Source organism: Pan paniscus, chromosome 12, assembly GCF_029289425.2.
Source record: "Pan paniscus chromosome 12, NHGRI_mPanPan1-v2.0_pri, whole genome shotgun sequence".
NCBI lineage: Eukaryota > Metazoa > Chordata > Mammalia > Primates > Hominidae > Pan > Pan paniscus.
The window spans coordinates 94,012,552-94,036,185 of record NC_073261.2 but is presented as its reverse complement, the minus strand read 5'-3'; the positions used below and the strand labels follow the sequence as shown (position 1 = coordinate 94,036,185).

Genomic DNA, 23,634 nt, shown 5'->3' with positions numbered 1-23,634 from the left:
AGTACTCATCTTGGTCTTGTTCATATATATTATATTATATATATGATATATCTGATATATATATATCTCATATATGATATATATAATATATGAGATATATCTATCTATCTATCTATATATAGATATATATAGATATATATATATATTTTTTTGACATGGAGTCTCGCTCTGTTGCCAGGCTGGAGTGATGGCACAATCTTGGCTCACTGCAACCTCCGCCTCCCGGGTTCAAGTGATTCTTCTGCCTCAGCCTCCCCAGTAGCTGGGATTACAGGTGCCCACCACCACACCCAGCTAATTTTTGTATTTTTAGTAGAGACGGGGTTTTGCTATGTTGGTCAGGCTGGTCTCGAATTCCGGACCTTAGGTGATCCACCTGTCTTGGTCTCCCAAAGTGCTGGGATTGCAGGCGGCAGGCACCATGCCTGGCCCAGCCCTATATTTTTTTATAACTAGAGTTTTTGAGGCCCTTTGTAGTATAAAAATAGAAAAGGATATTGAAAACTCGGATTGTGCAAAAGATTTCTGATTAGTTCTATAGTATCAGGATGGCTTATTTTTCCTTGGATTGTTTACGTCTTCTGTTTGCTTGTAGTGATTCACTTAGTTTTCCCTGTGTTATTTGGGCATTAGATTTTAAAATCAATTAAATGTAAATGTTCACAGTATTAAAAACCATATATATTACCCCAAAATACAAGCATGGTATGAATGATTTAGCAAGTCTAACAGTTTCCCCTTGACTGTTGGGATTAATAGCTGTCGATCTGCTGTGGAACACTTGAAGGAGCAGATGATTTTATTTTGGGACTACGCATGTTTTATGAGATGCAATTGCTCTGCTCTGCTCTGCTCTGCTCTGCTCTGCTCCTCTCCTCTCCTCTCCTCTCCTCTCCTCTCCTCTCCTCTCCTCTCCTCTTCTCTTCTGTTCTTCTCTTCTCTTCTCTTCTTTTCTTCTCTCCTCTTCTCTTCTCCCCTCCCCTCCCCTCCCCTTCCCTTCCCTTCTCTCTCACTCCATCACCCAGACTGGAGTGCAGTGGCAGTATCTCAGCTCACTGCAACCTACACCTCCTGAGTTCCAGTGTTTCTCATGCCTCAGCCTCCTGAGTAGCTGGGATTGGAGGCTTGTGCCACCATGCCTGGCTAACGTGTGTGTGTGTGTGTGTGTGTGTGTGTGTGTGTGTGTGTGTGTGTGTGTTTAGTAGAGACAAGGTCTCACCATGTTGTACAAGCTGGTCTTGAACTACTTACCTCAGGTGATCCACCTACCTCAGCCTCCCAAAGTGTTAGGATTACAGGCGTGAGCCACCATGCCTAGCCAATTGCTCGTTGACCAAGCTTACAATGTTGAATTGGTGTCCACTAAATGAAGGGCACAGTATGACTGCACTGTAATGAGTGGTGTTTTTTTTTTTTACATAAGGAAATTTAATTATAAGAGGATACGTGCAGTTTTTGTTATTGGTATATTGTTTATTTTAGCTTATTTTTTAATTTTATTAGAATTCTGGCACAATATAGCCCTTGTTTGCTTTTAAAAAGATGGGCTGATAGATTGCCTGGATTTTCCCCTTTATCCACTACCTATGAGCAAATTACTTCCCTCAGCTTTAGTTTCATTATGTAGAAAATGGGATTATTTTAGTACCTCATACGTATAATAGTAGCAACAAAAACTTTGCCTAGTTAGTACTTAATACTTTTCTCTTGCCGAGATTAAATAAGCTGATGTAGCTTCCATGCTTAACACTATGCCCTTCATTGGCTTTGGCTTCACATACGCTTTGGTTCTGATCCTAGTTCTACTGTGAGTTTACAGGTTAATTTCTCTGAGCCTTCTTTACTTAATCAGCAAAAAAATAAAAATAAAAATAAAAAAAGGGGGGGGGATCATGATGCCTGGGCCATAAAGTTGCCCATAAAGTGAATTGTAGTTATTCTTTAAAACAATGCCACATGGTAATGCATACTAAATATTTGCTATTCTTATAGCAGTTATCTTTTCCCTCCTTGTAACTTTGTAGTAAAGGCCTGTTAGAAATATTTATGCTGTTATTAAACTTGGCAACTACCTTTTGTTTTGTGCTGACATATTGGATTAAGTTGTGAAATGAAGTTTTTATCCCAGCTTTTCTAATATATTTCTCATAAATATTGGAAAACAATGCAGAAAGAATTATTTATAATGTTGTTTGAATAACAATGAAATGGAAAATCAAAGAAATCTTTTGTAGGGTTTCACAGAGCCTTTATTACTGATAATGTTCATGGGTAAGAAGTGTGTGCTAGTTTTACTGTGTGTGGGATATGCCTCTCTCCATTTTGGTGTTCTGGGGTCCTTTTGGTAGGTGAAGTGGGGTGTGTTGTTGCAATAAGAAAACTTAGTAAAGCAAATTTATTTCTTACCCTCAAATTGTGTAATAAGATTACTTTCATTTTTAATGATCACTTTACTATAACAAAGATATTTGCAAACTCATCATTGCTGGGCTGGGCGTGGTGGCTCACACCTGTAATCCCAGCCTTTGGGAGGCCAAGGCTAGTGGATCACTTGAGGCCAGGAGTTCCAGACCAGCCTGGCCAATATGGCGAGACCGCATGTCTACTAAACATACAAAAATTAGCCAGGCATGGTGGTGCATGCCTCTAATCCCAGCTACTCAGGAGGCTGAGGCACAAGAATCTCTTGAACCCAGAGGTGGAGGTTGCAGTGAACCAAGATCACGCCACTGCACTCCAGCCTGAGTGACGGAGTGAGACCCTGTCTCAAAAAAAAAAAAAAAAAAAAAAATCATTCCTGTATTTCCTAGATCTTGAATGATAGTAGTATCAATATACTTTATTTTACCATTAATGTTTCCTTATTTATACTTTCCAGATTTCTTTTTTAGAATGAAAATTAACTATAGTTTTAGCATCGTAATAGTGCCAAAATATTTGAACATGTTTTGTCTTTAACCTTTTCTTCATCCTGGTGTTTTTTGTTTTTGTTTTTACCCCTTGTCTTATGCCAGTGAGTTCCTTCGGGGTTACTCCTGCAGTAGGTGGACTATCATCTGGGACAGTTGGGGAAGCCTCGACAGCCCTGAGTTCAGCAGCCCAGGTAGCTTTGCAGTCTCTCTCTCATGCAATGGCTTCAGCCGAGCAACAGCTACAGGTGCTGCAAGAGAAACAGCAGCAGCTTTTGAAGCTTCAGCAACAGGTTGGAGACTATTTGGCTCTTTGTTCATGCTGTCTCTAAACTTCAAAAGCTGAATAAGCACTTTAAAAATGACCATTATTTTCATAAAGAAACGTAGGTTGACTGATCTGAGCTAATCAGTTTCAACAAAAATTGAGGTAAAGTCTTTGTGATATTTAAATTGGTTAACATTGTATGAATACATCTTATTTGATACATATTTGAGGGAATATGATTGATATTTTTTGTGCAATCTTGAAGTAAATCCATTCTCTAAACACTCGATCAAAGAATATGTACAGTTACTAGTTACTATTTATATAGAGTATAGTTCCTAAAACAAAATTTTATAGAACAGTTAAATTTAATGTGACTTAAAATTCACTAATAATGACAGATGCTTCATAAATTTTATTGTGGCCTAAATTAGGGGTCTCCAGTCCCTGGGCCATGGACCAGTACCAATAAACAGCCTTTTAGGAACTGGGCCGCACAGCAAGATGTGAGCGGTGGGCAAGCAAGCACCACCTGAGCTCCATCTCCTTTTAGATCAGCAGGGGCATTTGATTCTCATAGGAGCATGAACATTATTGTGAACTGTGCATGTGAGGGATCTAGGTTGCATGTTCCTTATGAGAGTCTAATGCCTGATGATCTGAGGTGGAACAGTTTCATCCCGAAACCAGTCCCCTGCGCCTCTGCCACATCTCCCCGCATCCGTGGCAAAAGTGTCTTCCATGAAACTGGTCCCTGGTGTCAAAAAGGTTGAGGACCGCTGGTTTAAATGAAATCTTTGGCAATTCCAGGTGAGAAATCGTATTACATTAGTCAATATGAGAATTCAACTCCTTATAATATTTTGTTTTGAGCAGATATTCCTTATTTACATTAATTGTTCTGCTTCCTTTTCACCACTACCTTGAAAGAGTCCTAGTTCCCAAATGCACAGGAAATTTTGTGTTAAACATTTAAAGTGTATATAGCAAAGCAATGATCCATTTATATCAAGTCCAGTTTTGATTTAATTTCATCTTTAAGTATGATCAATTTAATCATGTTTATCTTCATAATATATGTCCATGTGGTATTCTGCCACAATTTAGGTAGGCAGGATTAGTCTATATATGTTGCTTTTACTTCTTTTGCAGAAAGCAAAGCTGGAAGCCAAGTTACATCAGACAACAGCTGCAGCAGCTGCAGCAGCATCAGCAGTAGGTCCTGTTCACAACTCTGTGCCTTCCAACCCAGTGGCTGCCCCTGGATTCTTCATTCATCCATCTGATGTTATTCCACCCACTCCAAAAACAACACCTCTTTTTATGACTCCACCACTCACTCCACCCAATGAAGCAGTTTCCGTTGTGATTAATGCCGAACTTGCACAGCTTTTCCCAGGCTCAGTCATTGATCCCCCAGCAGTCAATCTTGCTGCACATAACAAAAATTCCAACAAGTCCAGAATGGTAAATTATGTTTTAAATAGGTGTTGACTTAGACATTTAAAAATATCTTGAAATATACTCTAACTTTAGAAGGCAAAATTTTTAATACCAACTTGATGTATCAAGTTATTTTCTTTTATAAAATATTACAGTACATACATTAAGAGAAGAAACTTATTAATTTGCTATTATGGTTAGTAGTTTTTATAGAACTATAGTAATATCAATATAAAGTTAGATTTTTTTTTTTTTTCCCTGCTCTAGAATCCACTTGGTTCTGGTCTAGCCCTTGCAATTTCTCATGCTTCACATTTTCTTCAACCTCCGCCTCACCAGTCCATTATTATAGAGCGAATGCATTCAGGTAATCTTTTACTTTCTTAAATTTTTTTTTTTTTTTTTTTGCTTAGTCTGCCGGCCTTTTAAAGACTCATTATTCTTCAGTTCGATTTTTTTTTTTGCAAATCGCATTTCCTCTTGGGTAAGTACATTTTATCAAGAATAAGCACTTACATGTTCAAGCTTTGTGCTCACCAAATTGCATAAAGAGTGCTGTTGAGTAGTGGATTTGATCTATATATGAATCTTGCCTGCTGATATATTATTGACATAAATAATTTATTGTAGTTGGTCAAATCACCATTATACTAGAAATTACACTCAAAATATTCCTAAAACTAGCCTTCTTATAGTAGAACTCTTTCTTGAGAAGAGCAAACAGAACTACTGCTTACTGTAATAACTGGATAAGAATAATAACATATCCTAGGCTCTGAATAGTTTGAATGTTACCTGAGTTTGTCTTCTGCTTATATGCTACAGAACTGACATTGGGATAGATGCTTTCAATCACAACATATTTGTGAATAAACTCTAGGCAACTTTTCTCTTAAAACAGTTGGTTTTAACTACCACCAACATTTTTGTGCTTTAGCAGCAGTAGAATTCAACAAAATCCTCAGGGAAATAACATGGTTATAGTATACACTGTAGCATGTATCATTATATGAAGAATTAAATAATATTTGCGTTCTTGCAATGTGGTTGTTTCCTCTTTGTAAGAGGGAGTTTGAAAGCTAAAATAAAAGTCTTACAGTATTTTCTGCCCAACTAATCATTCATTGGTAACAACATTAGTGTTGATGACATTTAGAGTGGAAATTTGTTATTCTGAAGTGTTATGGGAGATGAGCAGCTGTTTACACTGTAGTTTGTTTTTTTATACATAGCAATGACTGTAGTACATAAGCCTCCTGAGGAGGATAACTATGTTCTTTCTTTTTTTTTTAATAATTTTTCTTGTTAGGGAAGTATTAGTAACTGCTTTGTTTTCATTTAAACTAGCTCTGTTGAGAATAGCACTATTCCTAGAAGTTTAATTTAGTTGTTTTCCTTCACTATAAAATGTAGCTGGTAAGATTACTAGCTGACCCACCCCAAAACAATAAAGAAGAAAAAGAATTATGACATTATTAATGATCTGCCTTCTGTTTTATTAATTGAACTTATTCTTGTAATGTGGGTGAAATGAGGGATGTAAATCTGCTTTTTCTTTACCTATTTCATCTGGCATTGAGCTGAAGAGACTGGGATATGTCTATACTGGGAAAAAGCATTGTTTGAGATCCATTAGAGGACCTTCCCAAGGCCTTTTTCAGTGGTATTTTGATTATATATGATTGTAGTCCTGCTTTCACTTTGCATCTAAACCCCAATGAATGCAATATGCAACTTCACAGGAAGTTAAGCAGGGCTTAAGGAAACTAAATCAAATAATACTATTTGGTATTTAAATGCATCTAGTTGTGAAATTAAGAAAAAAAGTTGCCAATGGCTGAAAGAAGAGCAGATTGATCCTTTACAAAATTAACTAATATACTGCATTTGCTGATTTAATTTTTTAAAACTCTGATGTTTTAAAGAAGCTTGTTTGTATAGTGGTTGATTGCCTTAACTGTAACAGTAGCAGTCTTACTGTTGTTTTTTTGTTTTGTTTTGGTTTTTGTTTTTGTTTTTTAAAGAGATGGGTGGCTAGGTGCGGTGGCTCATGCCTGTAATCCCAGCGCTTTGGGAGGCCGAGGCGGGTGGATCACGAGGTCAGGAGATTAAGACCATCCTGGCTAGCTTGGTGAAACCCTGTCTCTACTAAAGCTACAAAAAATTAGCCGGGCATGGCAGCGGGCGCCTGTAGTGCCAGCTACTTGGGATGCTGAGGCAGGAGAAAGGCGTGAACCCAGGAGGCGGAGCTTGCAGTGAGCAGAGATCGCGCCACTGCACTCCAGCCTGGGCGACAGATCGAGACTCCGTCTCAAAAAAAAAAAAAAAAGAGGGGTTTCGCTGTATTGCCCAGTGTGGAGTACAGTGGCTATTCACAGGTGCAGTAGCAGTCTAGTGTATTGCAGCCTGGAACTCCTCGGCTCAAGCAATTCTCCTGTCTCAGGTCCCCCAGTAGCTGGGACTAGAGGCACTTGCCACTGTGCCCAGCTACTCTTAATTTTCTACTTACGTCTTGGGGTTCAAAACTAACACAGACTGGGATTTCAGAAAATTTTTTAATCAATTGACAAGGCCATTTTTACATATTTACTTTTCCTCTTATTTATAGTTTAGTGAGTTGCTTTCATATTTTAAGATGAGTGCTCCAAACTATTTTTGAGTGTATCATTTGGTTAATTGATATATTTTTGGTCGACTGCTTCTTCTTTCTCTCATAGGAGCAAGGAGATTTGTGACCTTGGATTTTGGGAGGCCTATATTGTTGACTGATGTATTGATTCCCACTTGTGGAGACTTGGCCTCTTTGTCAATTGACATTTGGACATTAGGAGAAGAGGTGGATGGAAGGAGGTTGGTAGTGGCAACTGATATAAGCACCCATTCACTAATTCTTCATGACTTAATACCACCTCCCGTGTGCAGATTCATGAAGGTAAAGAACTTTAAGAAAGTAAATTGATACGCTTTCTATGTTTCTGACAAGTTATGAAAAATGAATATATAATTTAAAAATATAACTATCTTTTTAAATACATTGCTCAGATTTTTATTGTGGCAGATGTGCATATATGTATATTTATAATTTTTCATTTCAGATCACTGTCATTGGACGTTACGGGAGTACAAATGCCAGAGCCAAAATCCCATTAGGATTTTACTATGGTCATACCTACATCTTGCCTTGGGAAAGTGAACTGAAGTTAATGCATGATCCTCTAAAGGGAGAGGGAGAATCTGCAAACCAGCCAGAAATTGACCAGCATTTAGCAATGATGGTTGCTTTACAGGAGGATATACAGTGCAGGTTAGTACAGAGTGCAAATTTTAATCTTATTGAAACTTTGTATTTTATATAATGTCTTGCTTATAATTCTGTCAAGAAATGTCTTTTCATAGGTGTACAGATAAGAGCAAGAGGAAGTAGGAGATTAGCACGTTACAATAACACTTAATGCGTGAAAATATTGTGATTAATTAATGGGCTCCATTTATTAGTACCTATCAAGTGGGTAATTCTTTTTAATGGTTGTATGTTAACAGGTTTAAGAGATTTAATTCTTAGTATTTGTACATGTACATAAAGAGGACATTACAAGAATTATTTTGTTCAATCTTTTTTTACTTTAGGTATAACTTGGCTTGTCATCGTCTGGAAACCCTTTTGCAAAGTATTGATCTTCCTCCTCTAAACAGTGCTAACAATGCACAGTACTTTTTACGAAAACCAGATAAGGCAGTTGAGGAAGACAGTAGGGTTTTTTCTGCTTATCAAGATTGTATTCAGCTACAGCTTCAACTAAATTTGGCTCATAATGCAGTGCAGAGGCTCAAAGTGGCGCTAGGTGCAAGCCGGAAGATGTTGAATGAAACATCAAATCCAGAAGATTTAATTCAGACATCTTCCACAGAGCAGTTACGTACTATCATCAGATATTTACTGGACACTTTGCTCAGCCTGCTTCATGCTTCTAATGGTTTGTATTTGGCTTACATATTTTAAAGGCTGGGAATATACTTGATGTGATTTCGCTGCATGTTTTAGGATCTGTGTCAATATTTTCTATTGTAAATTTTGGTATTTTAAAAAATGTCAGTATTTATGAAATGTCTCCTTAGGTTAATCTATTTCTCCCTGTTATTTTAAACATTTCTTAAATGAAGTTGTGTGTGGTTTTTTTTGGGTTTCTGGTATTGACGTGCACATCATTGTGCTACTGGCAAAGTATTAAGTATTGCATAGAAGTTGAACAGTGAAACTTTTCATAAATTGCTAACCTAATATAGAGCTATCATTTTCTAGCCAGGAGGTAGTTTTGATCATTACACGAGCTCACACGTTCACTGACACAGCCATCTGACACATCCAGCTCCATAGGCAAGAAATGTAATTTACTTAAGTGCTAAATATTTTCGTCTCCAAGTATGTAACAGATTTCTACATACAAGGAGTAAATACATTGCAAAATAAATAGAGTATAATTATCTACTGATTACTAGAAAAGAGGAAAGTGTATTTAGGCATGCGTATTTTAATATTATACAATACATTTAAATAGGAAAGTTTACTGTTTTCTTTCTTGTAATAGGACACTCTGTTCCTGCAGTTTTGCAGAGCACATTTCATGCCCAGGCCTGTGAAGAGCTCTTTAAACACTTGTGCATCAGTGGAACCCCAAAGATACGGTTACATACTGGTCTTCTTCTTGTTCAACTGTGTGGTGGTGAAAGATGGTGGGGTCAATTTCTTTCTAATGTCCTTCAGGAATTGTACAATTCGGAACAGCTTCTCATCTTTCCACAGGATAGGTAGGTCAGAAAATGTTGGAGGTATTTGTTATTAATGATTTATACTTTTCACAGTTACTGGTTAGCTTTTGAAATCTTTCAAATGTGGATACTAAGTTGTGAATATGAAGCAGATCTCAGAGTTTGTGAAATGACCAGTGAAGGGCACCAGCACTGTGTATCGAAGAAGATAATAAGTGATAATTAGAGTCTACTCTTTAGTTTTCTAATTGAACTTGTGGACTTCATAGATCTGTGTTTATAAGTATTTCTATTAGATTTTGTTACTTTATATGCTAAATGTGTTTGTTTGTGGCTAATAAAGTTCTCTCATTCACTAAGTGCTTGATTTCTTGTTAATAACGTTAGAAAATGTAACCAGTAGTTAGAAAACAAACTAATCTTAGCTTCATACCTCCAGATACAAATCTTGCTTTCCCAGTCTGAAATATGGTATGTTTTAAGAAAGCAAATATTCTATCATTACTCTGTTAAATTTCTATGTAAATTATTTTAAAAATTGAACAATCGAATTGATTCTTATTCTTTTCTTTTTTGTTTGTTTTGTTTTTAGGGTCTTCATGTTACTTTCCTGCATTGGTCAAAGATCACTTAGTAATAGTGGAGTATTAGAAAGCTTACTTAATCTCTTGGATAATTTATTGTCACCTCTTCAGCCACAGTTACCCATGCATAGGAGGACAGAAGGTATTAAGAGAAAGCAGTGTTCTTTAGTAAAAACAATATTCCTGTAAATATTTCTTTTATAAAATATCTTCTCTGAAATACTTTAATATTATTTGCAGCACATTTAATATTTTTATGATGTAAGCTTTTAAGAATGAGCAACCCTCATGTGATTGACTGCCATATAGTTACTACTTTTAAAATTTATTACCTTTTCATTATTTGAACTTAGTATAGTATGTTTTTCCTGTACTATTATAACTAAAGTCAAACTCCCTTACATAAGTTTGAGCTGTAAGGCACAGTTGTTGTTCCCATCACCAATAATGAGTTTTGTTTGAACACACTTTTTTATAGGAATAAAAACATTAGAACATAGTTTAGTGCTATATGAATTATAAGTTGAGAGTTAGATGTTTTATTTCAGTTCCTGTGAATCTAAGAATAGTATCTTATACCTTGCTTTCTAGTTTATATAGTCCATTTTGGATTCAGCCTGCACTTAATCTGTTCTTATACCTTGAAGTCTTTGTCTTTCATTAGATTTGATGTTCTACTCAGTTTCTGGCTGTTGGTGTCTATTTTTTAGACTTATTACATATAAATATTAGTGTTAGTAATGATATGATATGTTTTGGATTTATAGAATGTTTTGTTTCACTTATATTATCAGATCTAATTAGGAATCCTAAAGTCATCTGGGTGTTTTTCCTTTGCTGTCATCTCTCTCCAGGAGTACTAGATATTCCCATGATCAGTTGGGTTGTTATGCTGGTGTCCAGGTTGCTGGATTATGTGGCAACTGTTGAAGATGAAGCAGCAGCTGCAAAGAAACCTTTGAATGGTAAAGACAGGGAGAGGTTTCTGACAGGTATCAGAAGTTTATAATAATATGTTGGTGGGGATTTTGAGTGACTTCGCAGTTGTTCCAGAACTGGCTATTGGCCTGGAGCTACCAGCTGTATGTAATTTATGGAAAATACAAATGAACTTTACTACAATTCTGTTTAAAGATAACATTTATACTTGGTGGACTTTATAGACAAGCTCCTTTGTCTGGACATGACTTTTAGTTTCTAAATACAGCTATGACTTTTACAAGGTGTCTTCCCTCAGGCTTGTTTAAAGACTTTATAATAGCATGCATATAAGTGAGTTATGAAAGGGAAATCAGAGAGTTTTTATTTTTTCTTAGTATGATGTGTCATTTCATTTAGCATTATTGGTATCTACTAATTAACTACAAATGGCCTGTATTTTTAAATACAGAAATTCTCAGATTTTGAGTTGTAAGCTTTCTTTATAGGTTCAAAGCACAGAAAAATTTAAAAATTAAAGGAAATCAACCTGCAACATTATTTTATTACCCTCTTCCCAGTTAACAAGGCTTTTTATTTTTCTTTATTTTTATTTTTCCTCAGAGATTCTTGTTCTGAAAATAAGGGTTTTTAAATAAAGGATTTGAGATACCTAAATCCAGTATGTAAGCCATTGAGATATGTAAGCCTACATATGCTTACATATGGCTTACATGTAGTATGTAAGCCATTGAAATCCATAAAATTTGGAATTCTGTACATTGTCAGGAACTCAGTATTTTAAAAAGTTCTGTTGAGATGTTGTAGTGGAATCAGTTGTTTATAGTATGCATATTATGTTTAGGAAGATGATGGGGAATTCATATGTATAAGGAATTTGCTTTATATTGATTTTTAAAAAATAATGTATATCTATGATTAGTTTACTCAGTTGTAGGATATAGAGGTAAGAAATATAATTAACATAAATAAAACTACATTCATATTGAGAAAGTCTTGTTTCGTTCTGTGGCCCAGGTTGAAGTGCAGTGGCACGATCTCAGCTCACTGCAACCACCACCTCCTGGGTTCACAGGATTCTCCTGTCTCAGCCTCCCAAGTAGCTGGGATTATAGGCGTGTACCACCACGCCCGGCTAATTGTTTTGTATTTTTAGTAGGGACGAGGTTTCACCATATTGGCCAGGCTGGTCTTGAACTCCTGACCTCAAGTGACCCACCCGCCTTGGCCTCCCAAAGTGCTGGGATTACAGATGTGAGCTACTGCACCTGGCTGAGAAACAGTCTTGAAAAAAAGAAAAATATAAAATAAACTGTAATGTAATCTTGGAATATAACAGTATTGGGATTGTGTTTATTTATACACGCGGATACTATGGAAACATTGGTGGAAGAGTTTTAGGGCTTGAAGAACTTGAACTAAGACTTGATAAGTAGGTAGGAAAGACAGAAAAATGTTTTTAGGATTAGGAAAAGATGTTTTGGGATTGGAGATGGGTGTAAAGTGTGGTATTGGGCCCAAATTGAATGAAACAGAATAGTCTGGAAATATTCCAAAAAAGGAGAGTAAGTATAGGTAGACGGTTATGCGTTCTGAACTATTTAACCTTATTTTGGTAGTTATTAGTTAAATTATTGAGTATCCTTTTTTGGTTCCTGATTAAAAGCGTCTGTGTTTGAAATAGGCAATAGTAGTATTTGTTGTTGAAATTGAATGACATCATCAAAGTTGTATAGAGATTAATCTTAATTGTGAAGGAAAATAGCTATTATCTAAATGAAAGATTGGAGACAGAGGGAACTCTGGTTTTAAAATGATTTAGGGTCTACATTAGATAATTGACAGTTATCCAGTCTTTATAGAATCAGATCTTCTAGCAATGTCTTTACAATGTTTTTCTTATTAAAACTGCTTTTCATGATTCGCACATGTATAGCTGTGTTTTTTGTTTTCTGGGTAGGAAAGGTACTTTAAAATCACATTTAACAGAATTATTAATACAAGTTTTCCTTCGCCTGTAGGTAATCAGTGGAGTTTTATTAACAATAATCTACACACTCAGAGCTTAAATAGATCTTCTAAAGGCAGCAGTAGCCTTGATAGATTATATTCCAGAAAAATCAGAAAGCAGCTTGTTCATCATAAACAGGTAATTGTCAATATATTTAAAAATTTTTAATGTTTGAGAATATTGTTTTGGAGGTTGCATGAGATAGATGTGCCATCAGATGTGAGGTATAACATTTAATGGGCTCTTAGCTTAGGAAAATTATCTAACACTTTGGAGACTTCAATTTCCTTAATTGTTAAAATGACGACAATATATAGTTTACAGACTTTGTTGATGTTCCTTTAACATTTACTGTTATACATCTCTATTACTACTATTCTAAATGAGGTTGTCATTATCTTTTGCCTAGTCCAAAAACCTCTCTTCCTTTGTTCTGCTTTAATTCAATCCATTTTCCTTCATGTAATTCTCTGTGGCTTTTATTTGACCTTTGGATGAAGGTCAAACTGTTTAACATGGCTTCAGGGTATTCATCTTCTGCTCCTCTATCTAGCTTCCAGATTTTAATTTTGGTTTCTTTTTCCATGTCTTTTTTCTCCTTTTTCGTGTGTGTGTGTGTGTGTGTGTGTGTGTGTGTGTGTGTGTGTGTATTTTTTTTTTTTTTTTGAGACAGGGTCTCATTCTATTACCTAGGTTGGAGTGCAGTGGAACAATCATAGTTCACTGCAGTCTCCAAATTCCTGGGCTCAAGCAGTCCTCCCTCCTTAGCTTTCCGAGTAGCTGGGATTACAGCTGTGTGCCACAGTGCCAGGCTAATTTGTAAATTGTTTCTTGTAGAGATGGGGTCTCTCTTTGTTGCCCAGGCTGCTCTCAAACTCCTGGCTCTGGCGATTCTTCTACTTTGGCCTCCCAAAGTGTTGGGATTATAGGTCTGAGCCACTGTGTCCGGCCACAAAATATTTTTATTATTGCTTTAAGATGTAAGAAGATTCTATATGAAAATCCTTAGCTCTGGCATGTTATGAAAGCTTTGGGCTTTTCAAATTTTTTGTTTTGTTTTTTATATTTAAAAAATTTTTTGATTTATGGGGCTTTTTTTAAAGGTAGACTTGGCAATACGTTTTTTATTTTTCACTTCTAAGTTTTTCAGCTATGAGCTAGTTCAATCCTTTGCAGGAAAAATGATGAGAAGCATTTTCCTCAATTACCTTTTCTTTTTGAGACCTTTAACCAATTTTAGGTAGTAGTAATTTGTATCTTTTAATGTTTATACTCAGTGCATTTAATTAGGATACAAAACAAAACCTAGTGTGTCTCTGAGTGAATATTTGTCTGTAAAATATCATTATTTGATTCATCATTATGAATGACAGTATTGGGACAGTTGGCAAAACTTAAAAGGTGCCCTGAGGGATAATTGGTGGTCAGGTGTCGGTATTACTTCTCTCATTTTGATGGTTGTAACTGTGATTTGTAGAAGGTTTTTATTTCTAGGAATTATAAACGAAAGTAATCAGGGCGATTAGTCATCAGGTTACTAACTTACTGCCAAATGGCTTAGTGAAAACCAGTTGTATTTGTACAATAATTAAAACTGGCTGTTTCAGAATAAATTAAAAATGATTCTTTTCTTGATTATATTTCTTGCATACATTAATGGTAGAACTTTGGAAATTATTTTCTGAAAATACTGATTTGTAGAAATTCTCAGTTAACGTTTTAAAAATTATGTGTACATGCTAGTTTTAATTTAGGATAGAGTTTTTTTCATCTATGGAGATAACAGCCAAGTGGATTTTTAAAGATAACATTAGTAATGTTTTTTTTCCTGATACCAAAAACAGGTGTCAGGCAGGGCTCACTTTGGGAGGTTGAGGCGGGTGGATCCGTTGGCACCAGGAGTTCAAGACCGGCCTGGCCAATGTGGTGGCGTGTGCCTGTAGTCCCAGTTACTCAGGAGGATGAGGCAGGAGAATCCTTAAACCTGGGAGGCAGAGGTTGCAGTGAGCTGATATCACACCACTAGTCCAGCCTGGGTGACACAGCAAGACTATCTTCAAAAAAAAAAAAAAAAAAAGTGTCAATAGTAGTAATTTAGGAAGTGTTCTCTGAGAAGGAAGACTTAATAAGCTGCTAACTCAATTATTATTCATTTATAATTGTGGCTGTACCTTTCTAGTACTGTATATTTAAAGTAACTTTCTGTGTACACTGTGTACATGCTGTATGGAGAACACAGTCACCAGATTGTAAGGTCTTTGTGAACAGAGAGTTTTTTCTCTTCTGTGGTCTGTTTGTTCATTGTTGTCGACTGCTGATTGCTGTTGTTTAGGGATGGGGGAGATAGGATAGGAGGGAAGTGTGGATATACTTATAAAAGGATATGAGGGAACCTTGTGGTGGAATTGTTTGGTATTGACTGTTGTGGTGGATACATGAACTAACACATGTAGAAGTGTATCCAACTAAATACATACACAGACAAACACAAATGAGTGCAACTAAAAATGGAAAAATAAGGTTGGCAAATTCTGTCAATGTCAATACCTTGTGATATTATCCTATAGTTTTTGCAAAATATCATTAGAGAAAGTTGGGTAAAGTGTACAAGAGATTTCTGTATTATTTCTTAATTTATTTATATATAGCTTAATTATTTCTTAAGCTACATTGTAGCAAATAACTACAATGATCTCAATCCAAATTTTAATAAAAAATATAGACATACCAAAATGTGTACTACTCTTGAGATTTCCATTAAAACAAAGCTAAGAAATATTAAGCAATAAAATATTTTTCTCATTTATTTAATTAAAAGTAAAGTTTTTTCTCTCTATTAATAAATATATATCGCTCGATTATGTTAGTGGCTTATATAAGAAAGTCTTCCAGTTATTTCTTACTCCCATGGGTAAGGGAGATTTTAATGAAAACAGGGAGAGATCTCAAAGTCAGGATTTGGAATGATTTTTAAAAAAAATTATCATCACAGTTAAAATTATACTACATCTTTCAAGATAATGTGCATTCCATTAGTTTGATGTATGAATTCTGTGAGGAGTATAATAATTTTTTTGTTTTTAACATTGTTAAAGATTAAGTTGTTTATTTGTTTTATAAAGCAACTTAACCTACTAAAAGCAAAGCAGAAGGCATTGGTAGAACAGATGGAAAAAGAAAAAATACAAAGTAACAAAGGATCATCATATAAACTCCTGGTAGAACAAGCAAAACTAAAGCAGGCCACTTCAAAGGTATGATCTATACTTTTCAATATAGTTATCTCAGAAAAGTCGAGTTATGATCTTTAATTACGATCGAGAAACTTAAATATACATTACTCTGCTTAACAAGAGAAGCCAACCTACTCTGGACTTTTTTTTGGTGGGGTAGTTTAACTGAAGGAAATGTATGATAAATGTGGTATTTAAGTATTATTGTAATGTATTACCTTCATTGTGGATTGAGTTCCAGTAAGTTGAAGATAAAGGACAGTGGAATGTATAGTTTTGCTAATGTGGCATTGATAGAGCAGTTTATTTCCATTTTACAATACAAAATTATACAAGATGATTGCAAATATTATTGTATCAGCCTCACAAATAAAATGTATATGTAAAGTGAAAAATGTGGCATTCTCTTTCCCCTTAGTATTGTTATTGGAATATTTTGGTGGCTGAGTTTAGAATTGAAACTTCTTTGGGTCCAGTGGTGCTCACAAGGCTCAAATGTAGTATGTCTTTTGTAAGTGAAAGTGAAGTTCAACTGATTTGTAAGTTTTAAAACCTTGGTGTTTACTTTTTAAAATTTTGAGGGATACCGTGTATGTATCAAACAAGTTTGTAGTCTTTCTATAACCTGAAATTATGATTATTCCACCAGATTTTGAAGTAACTCGAATTAATATTTTGTACTTGATGTTATATTAGTTTTCTTTACCTTCAAGCTTTTACAAATTATGTTTAGGATGTTACGGTAATATTTATGTTGTTAGATTTGACTTAATAACTTAATATATTATCTACATTGAATGTCTGTAGAATTTCACTTTTCTGAAACTCTGTTACATATCTGATACTTTACTCCAAATAGGAAGTAAGGTATATTGGTCAGTTTAGCTTTTAATATTCTTACTTTTGAAACTTACAGTGTATCTAAAAATTTTGCTCTTTAGAAGTTGTAATATGGAGTGGACATTTTCATTACATAAATCTATACTGAAAAAATTTTCATTAAGTAAACATTGATTTAAATACTATAAATTTTTGTGTGCAGCATTTTAAGGATTTAATTCGTTTACGTCGGACAGCAGAATGGTCCCGTTCTAATTTAGACACAGAAGTTACAACAGCAAAAGAAAGTCCTGAGATAGAACCACTTCCATTTACTCTGGCCCATGAACGTTGTATCTCAGTAGTCCAGAAACTTGTTCTGTTTCTTCTCTCCATGGACTTTACCTGTCATGCAGATCTCTTATTGTTTGTTTGTAAGGTATGTAAACTATAAGTATAGACTTACAGGGTTGGCCGGGCGCAGTGGCTCATGCCTGTAATCCCAGCACTTTGGGAGACTGAGGTGGGTGGATTATCTGAGTCTAGGAGTTCCAGACTAGTGTGGGCAATGTGGCAAAACCCCGTCTCTACAAAAAAAAAAAAAAAAAAAAAAAAATGTGACTTGTAGGTTAATTAAAAACTAGCAAAGGATGATGTTTTTAGTCAATTTTGATTAAGAGAAATGATGCCTCTTTTGGTTTTGCTTTTTTGCAGTTAGTTTTTTTATTGTGTCTTAAAAGATGAAAAAAATTCTTTTCAAATTTTTCCTTAAGGAAATCTGATTTATATTTTAATTTATTTAAAACTTGAGGGTTTGAAATGTAAGTAATGTGGATATGTTTATCTCCAACCTGCCTTTCTTATATTAATTAAAATAGGAAATACACAAGTAAGTGTCAAATTATATTAAAGAAGGACTTTTGACTGGGTGTGGTGCTTCACAGCTGTAATCCCAACACTTTGGGAGGCGGAGGGGCGGATCACAAGTTGAAGAGATTGAGACCATCATGGCCAACATGGTGAAAACCCGTCCTTACTAAAAATACAAAAATTAGCTGGGTGTGGTGGCATGCACCTGTAGTCCCAGTTACTCGGGAGGCTGAGGCAGGAGAATTGCTTGAACCTGGGGGCGATGAGGTTGCAGTGAGCTGAAATCGCGCCACTTCACACCAGCCTGGCGACAGACCGAGACTGTCTCAAAAAAATAAAAAAAGAAGAAGGACTTTTAATGTCATGATTGCTTTTCTGTGGCATATTCACTGTTCGTAGAAATTTAATTCTTAACTATACAATTAGATCTTAAACCAGATTTTAATATTTGATTCATGAAATTACATTCTTTTTTGCATTCCATCTCAAGCAATTTTTTTTGATACCAGACTCATACATCATTGTTGAAACCTATTGTTCAGTGCTAAAGTATTGGTAGACTTCTGTTATTGTTTGAAAAAACATGTAATTGCTATTTAAGTGTATGATTTTATAAAATGTATTACAGGTTCTTGCACGCATTGCAAATGCCACGAGGCCAACTATTCATCTGTGTGAGATTGTGAACGAACCCCAGCTGGAAAGACTGCTGTTACTTTTGGTTGGAACTGACTTCAATAGAGGAGATATATCTTGGGGTGGTGCTTGGGCTCAGTATTCCTTAACTTGCATGCTACAAGATATTTTAGCAGGTGTGTTAGGATTTTTCTTCATAGAGTATGTCAAAATTACCTTGTCATTGCTCAACTAAGAATCTTCAAAGGGATCTTTAACCCCCAGAGGGATCTTTAACCCCCTAAAAGCATAAAGGTCTGTTTAATCGGTTTAATGTTATAGCAGTAGCAACCATTGAAAATTACTTTTGTATTTAAGTATATTGATAGTCGCGATAAATGCAAGGCTTTAGAAAGGCTTTGGGTTGTTAAAGTGCATGAATATTGGAGCTAGCCTGCTTTATTATTAACATCAGTGGTATGCTGCTTACTGGGTGAGGAAATCACTTTGCCTCAGTTTCTTCATATATAACATAAGGATAATAAGGATAATCTTTGTATAAGGTTGTTTTTATGAATAAGCGTGTTAATGTATGTACAGTAATTAAAATAACTCTTTGTACATGTTATGTGTTTACTGGATACTTGTCTCTAGCATTTGAAAGTAATGGAGTGAGTCCTAGCATTCCTTACGTGGGTGGGAACTCATTTGCCTCAGATTCTTTTGTAGTTAGTAGAGCATTTATTCTGTCAGTGACTAAACTGGAGGGAAAAAATGTGCTGTAATACGTTTTCGAAATCTGTATAAATTATTAAAACAGGACTATCCCCTTACATACAGGAGAATTACTGGCTCCAGTAGCCGCAGAAGCCATGGAGGAAGGAACAGTGGGTGATGATGTAGGTGCGACAGCTGGTGACTCTGATGACTCCCTTCAACAGTCCTCAGTTCAGTTGCTGGAAACTGTAGATGAACCTTTGACACATGACATAACAGGTAAAGTTTTACATTATGTTTCTTCTTTATTCTATTAAATGGAAACATGTTTCAAAATAAAGAATGTTAGAGAAAAATAAAGTTGATTTTTATATTTTTCTATTAGTTCTTTGGCCTTATAAACTAGATCCATTATTTTCCTGGTAAATACATTTTATCTTGGTTCTCATTACAACAAAATGCTATAATTTCATAATATCCTAATTATGTTGATATAGTGTGATTTGGCAACGATGAAGAAAATGCAATGTAGAAAACATGTAAAAATACAAAGTGATGAAGACAGCAGTTTTAAAAGCTCTTATTCTTTAAGATCGAGCATGTGATTTTTTTGGTATATTTTTTTCTTACTTTTTCTTTTTTTTCCTTTTTAAAAAGTATCTTTATAAATTAGCATGCATAATCCTTTATCATCTCCATACCCCTTACTTTTCAAAAGTCTGTTTTGGGTACTAACCTGTATATGTCAGATGCTGCAGTCATTTTCAACCATTTGTCATTCCTTAATCTTATGTTTGCTCATGATTTTCTATTTTTTACTTGATATTCTCTTTATCTGGAGTAGATTTCCTGTGTGCACGATGAACACTTCGTTATCGAAGGTTCACATAAAGCGTGCCTTTCTCTAAGAGGCTTTTTCTGTCATTCCCAGCAGAGTTAGGGACTTTGCCATCTGTACTTCCCTTGCGCTCTCAAATATCTCTGCTAGCACATATCATGTTGTAGTCAGTTTTAATTATAGTGCACCCCCACCTCTGAATTTCTCTTAATTTATTGGGTTGGAGAGTTTTATTAATCTTCATGTACTTATACTCAAACCCTCATACAGGCTGGCATTTACTAGGCATTCTGTAAAGTTAAGCTGAATAAGAGGATAGGAATGATGGAAAAGTAAGAGTTATAAAGGGGTACTTATAAGGGTTATAAGAAAGCTACTTAAAAATTTGGAGACATCTGAGAGACAATAATTTCTAATTCATAACACAAAAATAAGGTAAATGGCTTTTTTTTTTTTTTTTTTTTTGAGATGGAGTCTTGCTCTTGTCACCCAGGCTGGAGCACAATGGCGTGATCTCAGCTCACTGCAACCTCTGCCTCCTGGGTTCAAGCGATTCTCCTGCTTCAGCCCCTGGAATAGCTGGGATTACAGGCGGCCACCACCACACCCAGCTAATTTTTGTATTTTATGTAGAGACAGGGTTCTGCCATGTTGGTCAGGCTGGTCTCAAACTCCTGACCTTGTGATCTACCTGCCTCGGCCTCCCAAAGTGCTGGGATTACAGGTGGGAGCCACTATGCCTGGCCGGTAAATGGCATTCTTATAACTTCAGTCCTGTTTGCTTTTCTCTTTAATACTGGGTAACATTACCTGTAATAATGAATTACATGTTAGATGTAATAGAATGTATATTATTTAGTAATGTTGGTAATTATTTTTAATAGCAAAGTTTATGCAACTTACTTCAATAAGAGCTAATACTGTGGTCTTTTCTCTAGGAAAGCAAATATCAATGAATCTTTGTTTTTATCGTGTGTTATGGAGCGAAATGTTTGCATACATAGAGTTTTTTTTTTTTTAGGCATATGTAACATGCAAGTAAAATAACTTTTTGTAACTAAAAGCATTATGTCATCGAAATTTTATGTGATACACTCCACCAATAAGATCACTTTTAATTATTTGAAGGTGCACCTCCTCTGTCCTCTTTGGAAAAAGATAAAGAAATTGACCTTGAGTTACTTCAGGATCTAATGGAAGTTGACATTGATCCTTTAGATATTGATTTGGAAAAGGACCCTCTTGCAGCCAAGGTTTTTAAGGTATGATACATGAGAATAGTCTTTGAAAGGAGGCTGGGCGCAGTGGCTCATGCCTGTAATCCCAGCACTTTGGGAGGCCAAGGCGGGCAGATCACGAGGTCAAGAGATCGAGACCATCCTGGCCAACATAGTGAAATCCCATCTCTACTAAAAATACAAAAAATTAGCTGGACATGGTGGCGGGCACCTGTAGTCCCAGCTGCTTGGGAGGCTGAGGCAGGAGAATGGCATGAACCCATGAGGCGGAGCTTGGAATGAGCCGAGATCATGCCACTGCACTCCAGCCTGGGTGACAGAACGAGACTCTGTCTCAAAAAAAAAGAAAAAAAAAAAAATTCTTTGAAAGGGAAGTTTTCCGTCTCATACTTTTGGCTTAGTAATTACTTAAAAGAGGAAAATATACATACTTAACCACTAATGCAACTCATTATTCAGCATTTTCAAAATTAAATTGCTATAGGTACTACTATTGTAGTTTTTAAAAAAAATCAATGGAATAGTATAAAGAAAACTTACATTTTTATTAATATAGCTACTCATAATTATCATACAATAATGAGAACTACATTTAAGTATACAGAAGTATAGTTATAGATCACCAACATTTCAGACAGCCATTTAAACTTCATCCGAGCTGTGTTCATTGCAGAGTCTACTTGTATGTTAGCCTGCTTCTTTTTTTTAAAGGAGAATCACCTGTAATAATTTATGGTGGTACAGTTCTTTGGTCCATAAGAGATTTTATTAGGGATGCTACTTTCAGTTTCTAAACATATAAGGTATTTTTAGATTTTGGCAGAAAGTGAGGAGAAAATTACTGGACCATTCTTATAAATCATTAAAATTATAAGGGGATTTGGGAAATTTAAAGGGTGGATAGAATATTTATTTTGTAGTTCTGTTTGGGTTTAGATAATGTAAATAACGTGTCATTCAGCCAAGAGGCAAAAATAAACCACAGTTTTTTTTTCCATTCTTTTAAGCCAATAAGCAGTACATGGTATGATTACTGGGGTGCTGATTATGGGACCTACAATTACAACCCTTACATTGGAGGTCTGGGAATTCCTGTAGCAAAGCCACCAGCAAACACGGAGAAGAACGGATCACAGACAGTTAGCGTTTCAGTCTCTCAGGGTAAGTGTATGTTTATATTTTAAGGCATATGCTATTCTTAAAACAAGTCTGTCATTTATGTATACTTTGTCCCTTGAGAAGTTGAGCCTGGGTGTATGCCAGTGGGGTTAGTATCACAGCTGTGCTGTGAGTACCATTCAGAGCTGTTTCTTTGTAGTCACTTTGGAGGAACTTCTATCTTTTTGGTTCTCTGTCAGAATAACACCTAGCAAGTGTTGTTTGGGATTGGCAATGATTTTAATTAATTGTGCTGTATTTTAATTGTTGACTTTAATAGTAAACTTGTATTTTATTTATAAAGAGAATGAAACTACATTAAGTATTATTTCTGCAGGTTTTTTTTTTTTTTTTTTTTGAGATGGAGTCTTGCTCTGTTGCCCAGGCTGGGGTGCAGTGATGTGATCCCATCTCACCGCAACCGCTGCCTCCCAGGTCGAGGGGCTTCTCTTGCCTCAGCCTCTTGAGTAGCTGGAAGTATAGGTGCATGCCACCAAGCCCAGCTATTTTTTGTATTTTTAGTAGAGACAGGGTTTCACCACGTTGGCCAGGCTGGTCTCGAACTCGTGACCTCAAATGATCTGCCTGCCTCGGCCTCCAAAAGTGCTTGGATTACAGGAGTGAGCCACCATGCCTGGCTTTATTTTTACACTTTTTTAGTCATGTAGAATATATGAGATGTGTTTAATTTTTTAATAAAATACATTTTTTCCCTTTTCAACGCTGCTCCTTCTGTTATAAAATATTTTTTAAAAATTTGAAACACACATTTACCAGAATGTTTCAAGTTAAATGCGGAGAATGTTTATTCTCTAGAACCATTTGAGAGTACGTTGGTAATTTGATGTCATTTTTGTTTTGTTTTGTTTTACAAATCAGGACATTCTTCCATATATACATATCAAGAAGTATATTCCCTCAAAATCAGGAAATTAACGTTACTGCTGTCAAATACTGAGAGCCCATTCAAATTATAGTGGTTGTCAAAATAATGTTCCTTATGCACAAGAGCCCAGGGAAAATAATGCATTGCATTTAATCGTCATGTCTCTTTAGTCTCATTCAGTCTGCAGTATTTCCTCATAGTTGACCTTCATGACATTGATACTTTTGAAGATAGCAGGCCAGTTATTTTGTAGAATGGTCCTCAGTTTGTGTTTGTATGCTATTTCCTTGTGAATAGAATATTGAGTTAATGCATCTTTGAAGGAATATCCCACAAATA

The 23,634-nt window shown here is 35.6% G+C and overlaps 1 protein-coding gene across 29 annotated transcripts in view; it reads left to right on the top strand.

Annotated features, from left to right (window-relative positions):
* Positions 1-23,634, top strand: part of BIRC6 (baculoviral IAP repeat containing 6) — a 263,300-nt gene that overhangs the window by 104,747 nt on the left and 134,919 nt on the right. For 8 of the 29 annotated variants that reach the window (XR_004669772.3, XM_055108074.2, XM_034952907.3 and 5 more), the window contains 16 exons: positions 3,015-3,202; positions 4,330-4,644; positions 4,888-4,987; positions 7,338-7,552; positions 7,716-7,924; positions 8,248-8,594; positions 9,207-9,426; positions 9,980-10,113; positions 10,826-10,963; positions 12,932-13,059; positions 16,044-16,175; positions 17,197-17,412; positions 18,472-18,655; positions 19,299-19,454; positions 21,142-21,275; positions 22,259-22,412. Coding sequence is in view for 28 of the 29 variants with exons in the window: in XM_055108074.2 (XP_054964049.1) it covers positions 3,015-3,202; positions 4,330-4,644; positions 4,888-4,987; positions 7,338-7,552; positions 7,716-7,924; positions 8,248-8,594; positions 9,207-9,426; positions 9,980-10,113; positions 10,826-10,963; positions 12,932-13,059; positions 16,044-16,175; positions 17,197-17,412; positions 18,472-18,655; positions 19,299-19,454; positions 21,142-21,275; positions 22,259-22,412 (2,970 nt within the window). In the remaining variant the exon portion in view is untranslated. The remainder of the gene's footprint in view (positions 1-3,014; positions 3,203-4,329; positions 4,645-4,887; positions 4,988-7,337; positions 7,553-7,715; positions 7,925-8,247; positions 8,595-9,206; positions 9,427-9,979; positions 10,114-10,825; positions 10,964-12,931; positions 13,060-16,043; positions 16,176-17,196; positions 17,413-18,471; positions 18,656-19,298; positions 19,455-21,141; positions 21,276-22,258; positions 22,413-23,634) is intronic. The other 21 variants (XM_034952910.4, XM_034952909.3, XM_055108070.2 and 18 more) reach the window with 6 other exon arrangements.